This window comes from Neodiprion lecontei, chromosome 4 (genome assembly GCF_021901455.1).
Source record: "Neodiprion lecontei isolate iyNeoLeco1 chromosome 4, iyNeoLeco1.1, whole genome shotgun sequence".
NCBI classification, from domain to species: domain Eukaryota; kingdom Metazoa; phylum Arthropoda; class Insecta; order Hymenoptera; family Diprionidae; genus Neodiprion; species Neodiprion lecontei.
Window position 1 is genome coordinate 5658484 of NC_060263.1, and position 18064 is coordinate 5676547.

General features: G+C 42.9%; 1 protein-coding gene across 2 annotated transcripts in view; it reads left to right on the forward strand.

Annotated features, from left to right (window-relative positions):
• The window catches only part of LOC107226208 (transmembrane protein 132E), a 205665-nt gene that overhangs the window by 119449 nt on the left and 68152 nt on the right, over positions 1-18064 (forward strand). For both annotated transcript variants that reach the window (XM_046736182.1, XM_046736183.1), the window contains exon 2: positions 13253-14168. In XM_046736182.1, the coding sequence (XP_046592138.1) occupies positions 13253-14168 (916 nt within the window). The remainder of the gene's footprint in view (positions 1-13252; positions 14169-18064) is intronic.

Consider the following 18064-nt stretch of genomic DNA (forward strand, 5'->3'; position numbering starts at 1 on the left):
GCGCCGCCACGGTTATCCGTTCTCCTTATTCCTCCTCCTTCTCCTCTTTCATTTATTCAGTCGAGGAGTATCAGTCGAGATTCAGTGGCAAAAAGCGTTCTCCCGTTTTATGCAGATTATCCATTATACGGAAAGTGGAATAAAAGAGCACCACCGTCGTTTCTCTACGTATATGTATACCGTACCTCGACCTTCGTATATTTCACTTGAGTCTTCCTCCGGCTTATAAATTTCTCTCACTAAAAATGCATTCTTCTGACGTCATTCTTCGTACCGAGCTTAGCGCGGAGCGGCTGCCTGATGAAGTATTCTTGAATAAATAAATTCTTTTTCCGATACTTCCGTATCTCTCTTGATAATTCTCTGAAATAGTTGTGGGTAGGTATGCAATGCGTACTATAAATCTCTCATTTATATTAGCTGACTTACAAAAAAAGTTAATGATCGTCGACTCCTTTAAGTTCCACACCGTGGTCAAAATGGCCACACAACATCTTCACCGTAAATCCCGTACGAAAAACATTCAAACTAATCTGATTTCAAGCAAAATAAATAATGAAATATCGTTAAAAAAAACGTGAATTTATTCTCATGCTGAAAAGTCAACTTTACTCACTCAAATAAATGCCTTTTTATGTATCGCGCAGTATCTCGAATGTTTATTTATTTTTGTTTTTTCTTTAATATCTGTGCCTCGAGAGTTACTCAGTCAATTTTCAGCTCAAAATATTGCAAATACAGTGAGTTATGATTTTATTTCTCAGTACGATTTTGCTGGTGAAAAAATAATGGAAAGAATATTGTGATTTTTCTATAACCGTGTTGATAACAAGGTGTTCACAATTCGAATTCAGCGTTGAAACGTTTTTGTCTGGATCACGTGGTATTTCATTAATCAGATTCAGCTTGATCCGCAGTTTCAGTTGTCCTGCTCAACTTTCATATGTTTTTGATTAAACACATTATTTTTTTTTTTTTTTTTTATCATATATACATCCTTAATTGTCCTGTGCGTTCTTCACCTTGCTTCCTTCGGTCCAAAGATGAACTCCGCCGTTTCCATTCATCACTGCCGTGTTATTAGTCTGCATTCCGTGTGAAACAGCATTTTTTTAGTTTATGAGTTTAGCTGGCAAAGATGCTACGGATATATTATATACCCACTCTCGTAGGTACAAAATGATCTCGTCGGTGGGTACTTGGTCACGGAATTGCGCGTAGGGTCTCGAGTGTCACGCGCCTCTCTTTTGTGCCTTGAGGAGGAGATCATCTCCCGTGAATAAGACAGTTGCAGACGCTTGGGGAGTAAAAATCACGCGAATGAAACTACAGGGACGGGAACCGGACGCTTGGCGTGTTAATATTTAATGTCCCGAAGTGCCCGAGAAAGCTCAAAAAGCTGAAAAAGCTCAACGTGATGGCTGCAACTGAAGCGGCGAGGAGTTTATTCGTCTTTCCGAGGGGTGTTCTCGAAGCCCTTCTCGTATATCCGTTGATCGACTTGCTTTGCTGAAAAGTGTATAATACATGATGAATAGTGTCTGGTTGCCCAGCCGTTATGCGAGATGATGCTCTTTATGCACTTGTCGACAGGCAGCAGTGAAAAGTAGAGAATAATTGACTCGGAGTGGAGGAAAAAAAGTTGATTAAAATTGGGAAGTAACAAAAAAAAAAAAAAAAAAAAAACTACATCGTCGTGCTTGCCTGAGAAATTGGCAAGCGGCCAGAAGAGAACCCGGAACACTTCCTCTAGACCAGACTGTGCAAACAGCCGGTGAGACTAGGTTAGGTGTTGGAACTACCTTGTCGAGACGAGGGGAGAATAATTAAATAATAATAATAATAACAATAATAATAATAATAATGATAATAATAATATAAAAGGAAAAACAGGAAGAAAGAAGAAAAAAGGTAAGAAAGAAAATAATAAAATTGCTACTGCGGACCGCGTTTCCTTTCTCCAGGTAACAACGTGGTATTCGAGCCTAGTGCAAACTTTCCTCATTTCTCAGGGACTACGGTGGCTGTGGCAGCCGTCCTGAGAATCGATGCCGCTCCACGTCGCCAATAAGCTCCACCATCTTTCCAGCTTGACGATATTTTTCATCCTCACTTTTTCTTTTTCTTCTTCTTCTCGTTCTGTTATTCTCTCACACTCGAGTGGCTGGTATTTATTGTTGTTATTACCGTCTATCCCTCTTTTCGTGGCAGGAGAATTCATGAAATTACCGTTTCATCGTTATCGGAGGATCTGAAAACGCCCACCGAAAAGCTTCAATATTTTTATACGAAAATCGGAGGGATAGAGATAGAGAGAGATAGAGAGTGAAACGAAAATGTGTCGATTCATCATCGACAGACAAAGTGGAAGGGAGACGAAGGTTAAGTGTTTCTTTAAACAAATCGATTACGACGAAGCCGAGCTGGGTTATTATCCATAACAATCTGTCGTGGAGTCCCTGTCTCTTGTCCCATCTCTCGTGTCTCCCGTCAATCAACGTAGTAAGAAAGATGTTTCCCTCTTCGCAAACGCCGGGATGAGTTTTCACGTTTCCATCAGTTTTCAATCCCGTCGCTGCGGTTTCTAATGACGAAGCCTATAACCGGTCCGCGACCCGACAGATTATCCCGGACTTTGAAAGGTTCCCGAAATTCTCCCCCATTCAGCGATCCGCAGGATTATTTCGCTTGTTATATGAAACAGGGTGGCCACGCAAATGGAAAACCTGTAAATGTCAGGGGATCTTTGATTTGGTCGTGGAAAAAACTGACGATGTCAGTTTTCTATCATGGAGATTAGAAATCATTTTTCTAGCTTGATTTTTTTTGTAAATTATATTTTTCTCGGATTAGAATTGAATTTGAAACGAATATAGAGTTAATGAGCTGAACTATTTGGACTTTTGTAGCTTACCAGAACGGTGATGAGACAAATTTCATTTGTTATAATAACTAGAAAAATTTATTACAACAGGTGTCGTTGAAAAAAAACTGTTTGAATATTGTTGGAATTAGGAAAAACGACGTACGCCTAACCATTTTGCGCTATCGTCGATCCTTTTTTGGTAATTGCAACGCAAAATCAATTTTTGACGTTTACTCTACTTTTTTCGTCAAACAAGGCTTTAACATCAATTTATCGTTGCACAAGCATTAAATTTTTCGCAGCAGCTACAAGAAAATATAGTAACAGTGATCGTAATGAGAAGGAATAGTAACGGATACCAGACTTTCCGGTAACAGCTAGAAAACTAATTTTCACTCTCTACCTAGAGCTATATTTTTCGATTGTGGTAAAAAATGAAAATAGTCGAGGACTGAGCGGTAATCCGAAGTAAAAATATCTCTCAGTGTGGCAAAATGTCAGAGAAAACTGGGTCTTAGGTATTGAAAAACTAGGAAATGTCATGGAATTTCTTTTCCATACAATTTGTGGACAACCCGATAAAATTTCCTTCGCCCCACGTACGGCTTACTTATTATTCTGTATCCTCCCGGGCGCGTTTCACCTTCTCGCGAATGAGCGATTGCAATTGGCCGCGGCTATGCGCCGGATAGACGTATTTCGAAGCTTCAGCTTATACGGCGTGCTCGCGAGTTATACCGCCTCGTAAAGCTCGTAAGCCACGTATGCATGCATGCATGCAGCCGCACATCGTGACAGGATCGTGCCCGCGCTGCATGCCCGTAAAAATCTTGATAGGGGGGGGGGGGGGGAAAATTCCGTGCAGGGAACTCGGCGTAAATCCCAAGTTTTCAATACCTGTACCCCGCGTTCAAGTATCGCCGTCACCCCGATGCTCTTGTCCCAAGAATTGATAAGTTTTTCCTCCACCCCTGTCCAATACACTTCGCTTCGTATTTTATCATATCGCATTCGTATCTCTTTGTATACCGCGTATGTATTCACACCTGCCGTCGTGTATGCGAGCACATAAACGAGTTACGACGGTACGGAAACATTCCTCCTGAATTGACTCGCCCTTTGCTCTCTTTTCACGGCGCACCACTTTGGTCACGCATAATTTTCCAATCCGCTTTACAATCGCTCACCGCATCAACCCTGATCGCAAATTCCGAATTTCTTTTTTCATCCCGAAGTTTGGCGTATCACCCATTCCCCGTGTATATCAACAGCGACGCTTTGGAGAACTCGATGAAATATCCAACGCTACGTAACGTCTCTCTAGTCTAACGTTGGGAAATTCGGTGACGATCCTCAAGCGGGTAAGAAACTTTCCTCAAGGGATGGAGAGCAATTGTTCAACCGTCCGTCCGTCTGTCTGTCTGTCTGTCTGTCTGTCCGTCTGTCTGTCTGTCTGTCTGCCTGCCTGCGTTGCAAGCTCCATGAAATTCCCAGGAGACACGTGCCGGCAAGCAATTAGGCGGAACTATGAGGCAAGGAACGAAATACAAAGTAAACCGATTCCCATTCGCATTCTCATCCTTCGAGTTATCACTTTTCTTTCGCGCCATCGCTTGTCCGTGTGTGTAAATTTAACCTGAAGTACCATTTTCCACAAACCAGTCTTCTATCATCGAAACGAGTGAAGAAACGTTTTCGACGAGAAAAGATCTCGAGACTACGTCGTTGCAGAATGGTCAAATTACTGGACCGGGGCAAGGTGGTCACAGTCAGGGAAAAATTGGGAAACGTAAAAGAAAAAAAAAATTTGGCAGTCAATCATGGAAACAAAACGAAAAATTCATGTAGCCGAAACACGTATATTTTTAATGGGGAAATCCACTCTCTTGGTGGGAGGGGTTAGAGTTGACGTAACAATCTGACAAAAATCTGAGAATCGGGTTTCGTCATTTGGATGTGTTTTCATGTAATTTTTTCTAACATTGTTCAATTTCCTTGTGAATTTACATTGAGACGAAATGAAGAATTGGGGGTATTTTAATTGAAGATTCGTAGCACTAACGAAGGAAATAAGAACTTTAGTCAGAGAAAATTGAACAACTGGTCAGATAAAGTCAGAGAAAGGTCAGGGAACTTTTTTTTCCGCAAAAGTGGCCATCATAAGGGGGTTGACCAAAGTCGGAGGAAAATTATTCCGCAGTTTTTGGATCGCCACTTCTCTACGTTTCTACAAATTTTTCATCCATGCTGTGAATTTCGTATAAAGAATTGGAAACGGCGAAAAGTTATCACCTCGATACCGTATAAATTGATACTTTGATCTCACTTCTGGGGTTCTGGCACCGCAGAAATATATTCGATAATTATAAGTTCTTCGTCTTCTTCTAGCTCTTTGGTATTTACTTTTTTTTTCCACTTCTCGTCTTCCTCCATTTGGCGGAAATCAAGGTCAGCTATTCCTTCGCTAATAATTGCCTTCCGATTCGTGATCAGCGTTTCACATGGCACGGACTTCTTGTTCAGGTTGAGGTCAAAACCAAGCCTGCTGATGCCGAATACGTCACGTATTCGGCCGGGTCTACGCGATTAGAATTCAAAGTCGTTGGGAAAATCGTTTCGCAGAGATGGACAGAAAGGTGGAACAGACATAGCGTGGGTTAAAATTTCGAGTGATCGGAATGCGGAATGAACTTTGTGGAATACAGAATCATTCGATCAATTTTTAAGAGCCGGAGCTCCGAATGGTTCTAATTTTTCAAAGTTTCCTGCTCGGAATTGATCGTCGTACCTAATGCCCGATCACGAAAATTTTTCGTCACCAATTAGAACGATTGTAAATGAAACTTGAACTTCGCCAATTTGAAGTTCAAAGTTTAGAGCTCTTAAGAAATAATAATAACAACAATAAGCTTAAGAAATAACGATTCGTTTGAATTTTTGCCAATTACCCGAAAATATTTTCGACCTTCTTCTTGCGGCGGAAACATGAAGTAAAAACGAAAAGGTATTTCGCACTAGATTTTGGCAATATTCTTTATGGATCATGGGCCAGTATCGCACGCGTTGTTCAAAAGGATTTTAATTTCGCGTTCTTGTTATAATTCGGTTTAAATCGATTTCGTCGTAGCGATACAATCGAGCAAGCAGCCGCTGGTGTATCGGAAAATAGAATTCGCCCGGATCCCGTGTTCGCCATTTATCGGTGGGTTCCAGAGTCCCCAGGTGGTCAAATGGTCCGCATAATTTCGCATATAATGGGCGAAACTCGGGCGTAGCGAAATTCCCATTAACGCGTGCCTCCGCACAATAGGCTCGCAAATATAAGTGAGTACCTATACATATATTCGAAATTCGGTAACCACTGTACGTCGATACTCGTACGATTCGCGAAATTGAACAATTCGCAATATTCACTCGAAAATCTCTATCGGATTTCTTTCAGCGTTATAACATCCGCGATTCATTATACCTCGTAAGTATACAATGCGATTCGTTGATTTTACAATATGTACCGAAAAATAACGACTGCGCAACAAATATGCGACAATACATTGTGCAAACTACGCGACAACGGAAATTGTGCTCTGTACGCGTAATTTGATTTTTTTTTTTTTCTTTCTTCACACAACGCGTACTGAGTGTTCCGAATTTCCTGCCACAGCACGCTTTTTATCTCGTTTCACTAAATTTCCATACATTTATAAGAAATTAACAGCCAGTAGTCGATTTTGTCGGTTAAATCCCTCGACAATTGAGAGTTTTTGGTTTTTTTTTTTTTTTTTTTTTATCCGCTCATCACCGTTCAGAATTTATCGTATCCTCACTGTAAACGATTTTTGTTCCATTTCAATTCTTTTCCTTTTTTATTTTTTTTTTATTTTCAGCTTTTCATCACTTTCGGTGATTATATAAAGATGTCGAAAACACTTTTTCTAATTTCAACTAATCTTCACGTTTTCGAAGCTCTGAAACGCAGAAAGCAGGTTTTCAGCAAAATGTCGATCTGTCCGAGAAACTCCGGCGATGATCTCGGAAACGGATGGATGAAAAAATTTGAAACTTATTGGATTTTATAATCAAATTACAGGCATGAGTAATTACCGTGTCCCGTTCCATTTCAACTTCAGATTTCAGCGAAAATTAGTTTTCAATGTTTATCCGACGAACCTACATTTTTTCTTTATCACATTTGCGAAATGAACGATTATGTTTTTTTCAATATGAATATATTTTTTTTTTTTTTCACTTATAACCTCTTCGTTTCTCAGGAATCTTTGTTTTTTTTTTTTTATCTAATTGTTCTTTCAAAACTATGTCACGCGGCTGTTAAGTCCCATCAGTTTCAGATTTTTCACTCAACGTGTTCAAATTTATCGCGTAAGTTTGTCAAAATCACTCGGACAGATCGACAGACTTTTCTCTATATGTATACGGTGCTGTATCCGTTGAATGATCGAAGAGTCGACGTCATTGATAGGCATGTTACTTATAGAAATTTGAATTCCTTTCCAAACTCGTGATTCTATTCACGAAACTTTACGATCGACAAAATACGATTCACGAATCTTTATCAACGATTCGCTAACCGTTCGAAACTTGAATGGATAAAGATTCCAAGATCCAGATTTGGCAGCCTGATTTGCGAAATATTATTCAACGAGAACGATTATTTTGCTTTTTTATTCGCTTACGAATTCTTACCTACGATTCTAAGGAAAATCCGTGATTTTCTAATCACCTTTTGAGTAAGTGGGGGGTTGACGGACCCCATTGAAAACTTGAAAAATCTCGATTTTGAAATATTTAACCAACGTTACATTTTTGGTTAAGAATTTTTACCAACGATTTACCAACGATCTTTAAAAAACTCGATTACGCCAATATCGGGGTCTGGCGTAACGTACACTGAGAAAAATTTCATTTGTTACAGTAACTAGAAAAATTGAGTAAAAGAGGTATCGTTAAAAAAACTGTTTGAATATTGTTGGAATTACGAAAAACGAGGCACGCTAGAAAACTAATTTTCATTTTCTACCCAGAACAATATTTTTCGATTGTGGTAAAAAATGAAAATAGTCAAGGGCTGAGCGGTAATCGGAACTAAAAATTTCTCTCACAATCGGTGTACGTACATACATATCATTGGCTCTGATTTTCGTCCTCCGATTCGTTCTTTTGATAACACGAGAACATCCCCTGCGGGTACGTGACGAGCAAAGGGTCGTCCCGTTTCCCACAATATATGTACGGTGAACCGAGTCGAGCGTAAACTAGGAATATGCGTACGTACCGCTGCGTCCTGGACGAAAGAGCCGGAGGAATGCGGACTACGTTTTATATATCCGCAAAACGCGTGCGTTTGTTCGCCCTTCTGCATTCCGCTACACACTTTACACGATGCGTTGTACGCTACGCTATGGGAAAATTAAACCGTATCGCTGGGGTTCGGCGTTATTCATGTATAAAGCTATGTTCGCACACCCCGTGTGCAATATAATTATACAACTTGTCTCCCAGTTTTCCTACCTCCTCCTTGATTAGATGTTTCAGCTGGCGATACGGTTTAGCCGAATCCCAACTCTCACCCTCAGGGGTCAGCCCGGCTTAACACCTTTCCACCAGTTTCGTGGGTTTTACAACTTCGACGGAAATTTTCAACTCTGATAAAGGGGTCGTTGTTTACCCTATGTTCAAAATTTCTATTCATGCTATTCTCACGGCTCGGTGTTGAAACCCGTTCCTTGAATATTGACGTTACATCGTCGTTATTAGTAAATTTATAACAGATTTAATCCATCTGAATCCGCGAATTTTAAATCACATTATCTATACTCTCGACCTCGAGAAACAATTTATACTTGTCGAAATTCTTTTGGTCTACAGGTTTCACTCTCTCTCTCTTTCTCTTTTACACTCTTATTACTCGACGCTGCAAAGACTCGATGTTTGTATTTTACCTTCATTCGAAAATGATTGGAAAACCGTTAGTCAACCGCTGCGCGAGAATGGCTCAATTTCGCAAATGGTTTAACCTGGTGAACGATAAAGTGGAGGAGAGATATCGCGAGCGGATGGTTTATCAGTGAAGAGGTGACAATTGCTTAGGCAATTGCACGAAAGTGTGTGTAGCCTTCTCTCTCTCTCTCTCTCTCTCTCTCTCTCTCTCTCTCTCTCTCTCTCTCTCTCTCTCTCTCTCTCTCTATCTCTCTCTCTCTCTCTCTTTCGCTCCGCACCCTCTTCGCCCAGCCACCGATACCGGTACAATAAACCCCGCGAGAGCATGTAGAAGTGGATATCATCTCTGATTTAATTTAGCGAAACAAAACTCTACGGATTGCGTAATCTTGGAGCTGATAGAACGTGCTGCAGAATGTACCTGGAGAATTCATTCGGAATCCTTGAAGCACCTCACACTCCCTTGGATCACCACCACCTGTACGGATCATCTCGAACAGCCAAAATCTATGAACAGTAATTATATCAGTTCTCGCGATTCATTTAAGTCTGAGAATATTTTCCGCAATCAGCAATTCTCGCGTTTATAGTTATCGCATTTCGGGAGAGATCGGTTGAAGCGGATGGATCGAGGCTTCTTATAATTTTTTTTTTTTATATTTCGGTATCTGTCTCACAACGCTCTCGACTGACAATGAGTGTAATAAATTATCGTACAAAATACATGTATAGAGGTTGTGGATATACATAAATAAAGGCTGCTAGGGAGTAACAATTTATAACGTATTGTCAGGCTCAGTTGGATATGAAAATGTATACAATGCTTCGATCTCGTTTATCCTCCGCACATATCTTCGTTTTCTCTCTCACTCTCTCTCTCTCTCTCTCTTTTTCTTTGTTTTTCACATATTTCTCACTCTCCGCTCGACGGTTTGGGATAAATCGATTACTTGTCCAAATACATATCCGCGCTCCCACATCATGAGAGGATACCAATTACATTCTAGGCTTAGGTACATACGTATAACGCACGCACTTACGGGATGATTTATTTACTCCCATACGCTATGGCGCCGCTACGGACCAAGCAGACAAACTAACCTAACCAAACAACGACATTTATATACATATGCCCGGAATCAGAGAAGAAAACAATAATGAAAGAAAAAAAAAAGTTTCGTATCTATTTGCGAAAATGATTTCATGATTCTCCAAACAATTTCAACTTGTTTGCTTTTGAATAATGACTTTTCGAACACAAGGCACCTTTCGTTTTTACGTGATAAGTTTGAGGTGGCATAACTTGAAATCTTTCTCTTCGAATCATCCGAAACGAATTTTCGCAACTGGACAGCGGTGCGTTTTGAAATGAAGTTTGCTCAATATGAGACGAGAATTGAACAACAAATTGAGATATAAACTGCTTCAGTTCGTATCTAAGGTGGCAAAAGAGGCTGCATAATAGTGAGAAAAAGACACGGAGGTGCTCGGAAAAGCCGAACGGGAGATTTTGCGTATGCAGACGAATCAGGCGACTAGCGGTTGAAAATTCGGTAGACGAAAGCCGACCGGGGGTTCCGAGGAGGTCCGCCAAGTTACCCAGACGTGAATCCTCCAAACATCCGGAAAATTGGAATCGCCATTGCCCGACGGCTTGAGCCCCTCAGAATTTTCGTCTCGACAGAACAGCGTCGGAGAATTGTATCGCGTTCATTCGGGACGCGTCTCTCAAAGCCGATGCAATGGTGTGGTGGTCTCAACGTGACTCGTTACCATGATTGAAGTGACGAATTCCACCGAACTTTCCTTGTTTTTACTTCAGATACACGGGAACTCTCTATTAACTCTTCGCAATTCGACGTACGCTACGATGGTTAATTCTATTACTTCTTTTTTTTTTTATTAGGTACCACTCGAAAACTTTGTGACAAATACTGAGAAAAAAAAAATATCGTCCAACCTGGTAGAGGTAGGAAAATATTTAGAGGTCCTTATCCACCTTACGGACTTCTATATTATATATTAGTTTTATTTAAATTTTTTTTTTTTTGTATTGTGGTCCAATCAATCGTTCACCAATCAATAGCAAACTGGGCCCAACAATTCCGCAGTTGGCTGTTCTCGTCTTTTATCCGAAACATTAATTTTCTCGGAGAGATTTGGATAACAGTTTTTGTTACCGAAATAGGAGTATCGCATCACCTCGAATCTCCCTGTTTCGTTTTTGGTACTGACTTTTATGAACAATGATTAATTCGACCGCGATACGAAAAAAATAAACTAACATATACAATGATAAGTCCTTAAGGTGTAGATATAAAAATGAATGAAAAATATTACAATAATTGGTAGCGACCTCTCTTCAGGTTTTACGATATATTTTTTTCTCACTATTCGTCACAAGTTTTTGGAGCTACACCTTACACCTCTTCGAACAAAATTCAATGTTCAACAATTGCAGACAATTCTCCGACTACCTCATTAACCCGGAATGCACCTGCATCGTTTGTCTCAAACTTTTCTAGTGGCTCAACGTGGTGGTTGGATTAACTGGAACGCGGTACAGGTTCTAAATTTTAACTGCCTCTGTGTATCCTTGTCGGTAGTTTTTTTTTTTTTTTTTATTTATTTACTTATTTTTTCTTATTCCTTTCGAGAGGGTGTCTCTTGTTCCGTACTTTCTTTCTCCTCGTTTACTTCTCTCTTTTGTTTTTTCAACCCCCATTCTCGAACCCTGCGGAAAATAATTACCGGGGCTAGGAAACGTGAGCGGAATTAGCTGCTCGATTCGAAACGAGAAAGAATAAGCCAAGGTGGAGCACAAAACTCTGTTGTAAAAATAGCTGCTTGCTGGATGCACCTCCGAGGTCTGAAGAGAAGCAAGTATTGACCCTGCCGGTGGAGTTCCTTCATTTCCCGAGATTATCGGCTTAGCTATATCTTCCGGGGAAACCATTTTCTTCGCGAATAACATCGGGACCGATAACTTTGTCCTTAGGCCATGGATTATGACGGCGCACCGTCCAAATTCCGCGTTCCAAAAAACTTCACGTTCACTTAGACCGAAGAACAGGTCTGTCTTTTTCAATTCTTCGCCGAAGGAATCACCGTTTGGATGCTTGTTCACTGCGAAGTTCGAGTTTGAGGCACGACTTGTAGTAAAAGCGAATGTTACCACTTGGGGTTTAATATTTGCTCGGTGAAATTACTGCCGCAGAATCGCAATTGTATCCGAGTTCCCGTAAACTTCCGTTACTGCGGGCTGGTGTAGGTTCAACGTACACACGTACGAGGTAGCTTAATTTTCTGTAAAATAAAACGAACGAACGGCGAATGGTCCTGCATAGAAGTTTCACTTCCTCGTCGTCATTCAACCCCCTGCGCGGTATAACGTCAGCGTCTCGGTACCAGATTAAACCCATATTATACCCATCTATGCGTGGCGGAGGAATCTCTCTCTCTCTCTCTCCCCTTCTCTCTCACTCTCTCTATCTCTCTCGTGCCGTTGCGTATAATAACTGAAATCTAGGTAGTCGGCTGGACCCTTTCGGTTTCGGAGCCCCGACTAACAGAGACGAAATTGAATCCCGCGTCACTCGGTCCGTCCATCCATCCATCCGTCCTCCGCAATCTCGCCATTTTCTCTAATCCTTTGAATGAGACGGGGACCTCGTCATCCCTGGATTCGTAATCCTTCTACTTTACCTACACCACCCCCTACCGCCGTACCCCTTCCTCCCTGTGCTTCATTCCTCTCTGACTAATCTACGACCTGCCCCTGCACACACGGGCTTACCCTTAATGCTTGTGCTATTCCTGCACTAGCTGGTTAGGGTGTGCGTTACACGTGTACCGCATCTCGTACCCTTGTACTTAGACTGCGGATGTTCCATGGCGAGCGGGTTCTCTTCATTGGAACATGTGATCCCTCTGTAGGGAAAAATTAGAACCCGCTTTTGATACACTTTTTACCTCGCGTTACCGAACTTCGAAGTGTTTTCAAGACACGGTAACCGTGCAATCTTCATTGCATAATTCTATCCGCTTATTTCACAGTCAAACTATGAATCGAACCGTACCGAAGCTCAGTGTTGAAAACTTGGGTCAAATATAGTACACCACAACATTTCTACGGAATTAGTCCTACTGATGAGATTGAATTTGGATTCAGGTTCATCAAAAGAGAACTGTATACGTACTCAGTGACGGTATGATCGAAGATTATTAATTTAACGAAGAAAAAGTCTCTTCCAATTTGTAGGGTAACACCTTGCTTACTTCGATAAACATTGATCGAGACTCTCTGCAAGTGGGACGATGGTTTACTTAGGGGATAGTTATCATCCGACCGAAAGACAAACCCATTCCTCGTACCATCCAACCCATGACGATGCCCTAAGATAACAATCCTGTTTCTTTCTGTCCATACAGGCGTAGCTGCGTCGGTCGAGGTGCACTTCGAGAACAAGGATGGAGGATTCTTCCTGAAGCACACACCAAGACAGTCGTACCCGGCGCAGCCGGATTCGATCCCGGTGCCCCCAATCCTAGCGCCGGGTCCCGCGCCGCCGGGTTCGATCCTGTCCATCGACACCTTCACGGTCTTCCAGACCAGCGAGCCGGCCTCGGTCCGCGCGACCTACGGACCTTTCAGCACTAAGCAGACCGTTCCGGCGAGGTACATAGTCCCTGATCCTCTGGACGCACTTCCGGGACCAGAGATGAGGCGGAACTTGACATCCACGACAGCCCTCCTCGATGCTCAGGAGCTCAGCGCCAGGCATCTCGACATGTCGGCGCACCTAGTGCGGCCGAGTGTCCCTCGGGACTCGCCGGTGCTCAGAGTGCTTTTCCACGCCGGAAGCGAGGCCGGCGGTCGTCGGCAGGTCCTGCTGGCTCGGCACCAGCGGGTCTGCGTCGTTCTCCACGCCTCCCTCGCCGGCCGGACGCCACTTACCGCGGCCTGCAGTCCCGACGGTGAGGACGGCGTCTGCCTCGCCCAAATCACCATCCCCGCCGCGTGGTGGGCGCCGCTTCCACCTCCCGACGCCTCCGGCAGAGTCAAGGTCGCCAAGACCCTACCACGGCTAGTTCAGGTTGCATATTCCGTACTCGAACCCAGGACTGAGAGCGACGGTGGCTGTCAGCCCAGAGTTCAGATACAACCTGTCACTCCGTTGGGACAGGTTCCTCTCGCTCCGAACAGGGCTGCCTACAAGGAGCTCAGGGCTGATGATGCCTTGACGCTTTTGGTGCCCCACGCGCCTCTATATCCGAGGTCCAGGCTCCATGTTCCGGCGTTTCTACACCCCAGACAAGGCGCATTTGTCGCTGCAGTCATCATACGGTGAGTACGGATAATCAAAATACCACGTTTTGGGGGGTACGCTTCTATTGTTCCCAGTTTTAGTCAGGGGCTTAACCCTTGCTTCGCGCACTTTTGTAGAATCGCGTACTTGACACACTGGGATCATTTGTACCCCAGCGACAAAAATCGTTATAACAAATGAACCGTTAAATATTTTCATTTGAAAACTTTTTGGGGCTATGTAGGTTACATAACAAAATACCTCTTTTTGGGGGGTATGTTCCTATTGTTCCCGGTTTTAGTCAGAGGCTTAACCCTTGCTTCGCGCACTTTTGTAGAATCGCGTACTTGACACACTGGGATCATTTGTACCCCAGCGACAAAAATCGTTATAACAAACGAACCGTCAAATATTTTCATTTGAAAACTTTTTGGGGCTATGTAGATTATATAAAAAAATATCGAAATGGCACATTGCGGCTTCGCAGACCCGATCTTTTTAGATTTAGGTACTTTAAATTAACGAAAATGAGGCACGTGGTCGTTTGTTGCGTACCCCAGGGTGTCAAACAAAGCTTAATACTCTGTTCACATTACATAGAATCGTTGTTGCATGAATGTTGGGAAATTCCGTGATGTCGTCACGCGGAATGTATGGAAGTGCTTCGTGAAACGTTGGAATAAGGATTCATTCAGCTGCTATGTAACCCATTTATTTTATACTCCCGTTGTTAGCGACGCAGTGGGATCGAGGATTGGTACCAAATAAGGAGCTCGAGTTTATTCGAGTCGTTGAATGCCGCTTTGACCGTTTCTACACGCCCTCTCCAAATATAGTGTAATGTAATGACTGTATTATAATCGGATGGAGAAAAAGTAGCCTGTCGAATTCTTATCGCGTAATTCAGCCAATTATCATTATCGGATTCAATGTGAATATTCACGTACCCGCTGTGTTTCTTTTGAAATACCCTACACTGTATGCATATGACAATGCTACAACTCGGTGTGTTGAAATCGTCGTATTTGACAGGGCAAGACGTAGCATAATTGTATCACTTGGTGCAATTTCGATTCTCTTTATTATACATCTTCTTCTTTCGAAACCTTCATTTCTAATTTTTCTCCCCTTGCTCGGCTCTGCATCCGTCAATCCTACTTTCAGCACCGTAACTCGAAGTGTTCGATTATTCCATCGCTCTTACCCTCCTGTAAGCCTATTCCTCATGCTCGATCCAACGCTAGCTGGAAAAAAAAAATGCGTCATTACGAAGCAATAATCTCCGCGGACATGAGAGGGATTAAGGAAAGCCCCGAAAGCCGGTGCGTCGTGACGTTCAGTCGGGCAGATTAACCTGAAACGATGATTTATATCGTAAGCCACGTCACGACCGAAGCCGTGCATCACATCGATGCGATATTCCGCACGCTCTATCAGATTTCCGCTGCGTTTCGCCCGATTCTTTCCCCCCGCTAACGTTCCTCCTCTTCGTTACTGGTGTAGGTATAATTCATTTCCCTCGGCGGTAATACCTATCCGAATCCTCTAAATCAAATCGAGTTAATCGTATCGGGTCATAGAGTGGCGGGAACCAATCAAAAACCCTCCCTCCCTTACGTGAGCTCGAATGTGTATAGAAAAAAAAAACGAATAAAAATACTCCGCATTCTACTACGGCTATACAACCTCCGCCGACCAAATCCCGTCCATTCGATTTCGGAACTGATTGTGAACCGCGGCGATACATCATGCTGAAAAAAATGGAGCCGGCAGATACAAGAGACGATTCCGACTACGAGCAGACAACGGCGAAACCCGCGTACCCAACGTTTTTCATCGGTACAATTATACAAGAAGATGAATTATGGATTCTGAATAATGGGTTATCTCGTGGATTAAATCGTGGTCTTATCTTGCAGGTGGCCCGAAATTATTATGGTTTAGAATCAGAAAACCATGGTACATTGGCATGTAGAATAGATGCACCGTTTTGGACCATCCACTAGATCCATTAGAATTATATTTTTCGTTTGTGGTAAAAAATGAAAATAATTGAGGACTGAGCGGTAAGCGGAACTAAAAATTTCTCTGAGTATGGACACAAATTGTACAACCTGTGTTGAAACAGCTTTAATTATTCTTCAAATTGTTTTCAAAGCAGTTTATTATCACAGCAATATTATGTGCAGAATAGGCTTTTGTAACGAATTCAATGAGTGGATAGATTCATGGTACCAGAAAAAAGTAAAAAAATGATACAAAGGTGGCCAAAAATGATGCCTCTACCCTACAACCGTTGGTATCCGAGGTAGAAAGCCTGATTCGAAAATTAACTATAAACCTCGATGAAAATAGTTTCCTAATAAACCCCTCAGCGAAGTTCTGCATAGTCCGCTTATACATACACGTATAACCTGGAAGGCAATGACTAGGACGAGGTTGCAGGATAACGTGCGTTACTCGAGCTGAGTTAACGAGCTCGCCGACGGGGGTTGATCGCCAAACTCGGTACGACGTCGGTTTACCGCGATGAAATCTTAGCATCCGCGGATCCAAATTATACACACATATTTCGGTGAATCCGCGCGTGGATATTGGACTTTTAAAATATTGTCAAGCCGGCACCATGCCCTTATATACGTACCTATACAAACATGTTTACCCTGCTCTGCTCGAGTTTCAACTTTTCATTATTTTTTTACGTCACGGGGCTTTCGGCTTTCCCCTATCATTACCATCATTTTGCGAGGTAGTCGGCTCCACGGTTTCGGTACGTCGAAAACGCGGACGATGATAAAACGGTAACGTTGAAGCAAAGTTACCGGTATTCTCACCCCGTCGAATTAAAGGTGAATTCTCGATTAGCGATACGTTTCACGAATCGCGTTTAGAATCTCCCGACGAGTGTGACGACAGGAGACCGAGAGATCGAGATCAAGATCTCGGCTGGGATCAAGACCGAGTCTCCGGCAACAGAGCTGATCAACCGTGGGGCGCAATTACCGCCCCGTGTCATTTGCATGCAAATTGTTAATCGATATCCACGCGATGCATGCAGACTAGGCGACAGTCCCTGCGTATTATACGTATATGTATATCTTTGAGTGTCTCCGCAGCGTGGTATCTCCATCTACTTCGTAGTACGAACTGGGAACCCTGTTCGCGGTGTGGAGAGATCAAGCCGTGCCACCCAACCACCCACCCCTTCATCCCCCAATCCGCAAATCCTCTCGAGTTCCGAACACCAAGCAGGATACGTACCTACATTCTACCTCATGAGCTCTACGAACTCGCGTGTCTCTGCGGTAGTCTGTACGTGTATATGTATGCACGGGGAACCGAGTAAAAGCTACCCTATCGATCCATCCCTGATTTGTGACCCCCTACTGTATATATTTATATATATATATATATATATATATATGTGTGCGATGCGTTGCGAATATTGCGAGGGTGGGTCAAAGCGACGCCGATGTCACATCTGTTCTCGATTACAATAAGGTACGCGATAACAGACCTCGCCGAAGGCGAAGCTGCCGCTGTGTTCGGTAATAATTTACCCTGCACCAACCGTAAAACTTGCGAGTTTTTAAGGTCGACGTCGTCCTGACGTTGCCTCCCCCCTCGGATCGTCGCACAATTTTAATTTCCTCGGCGCTTCGCTCCCAGCTGCTACGACGCAAGATTCCGTGGGAAACCTGGCGCTGTCGTAAAGCACAACGGCGATTATATAACGGCCTGCGGAGGAAGGAGGAACTGCCTACCACCCTGAACCTCGTTCCTTGCTTTCTTTCTTTCTTCCTTCCTTCCTTCCTTCCTTCCTTCCTTTCTTTCTTTCTCCTTACTGAGGTAAGAATACGGCCGGGATGGAGAACGCTCGGGTGCGGAGGGACGTAAATCCCCGGTAACGAGAAGGGTCACCATCGATGCCGGT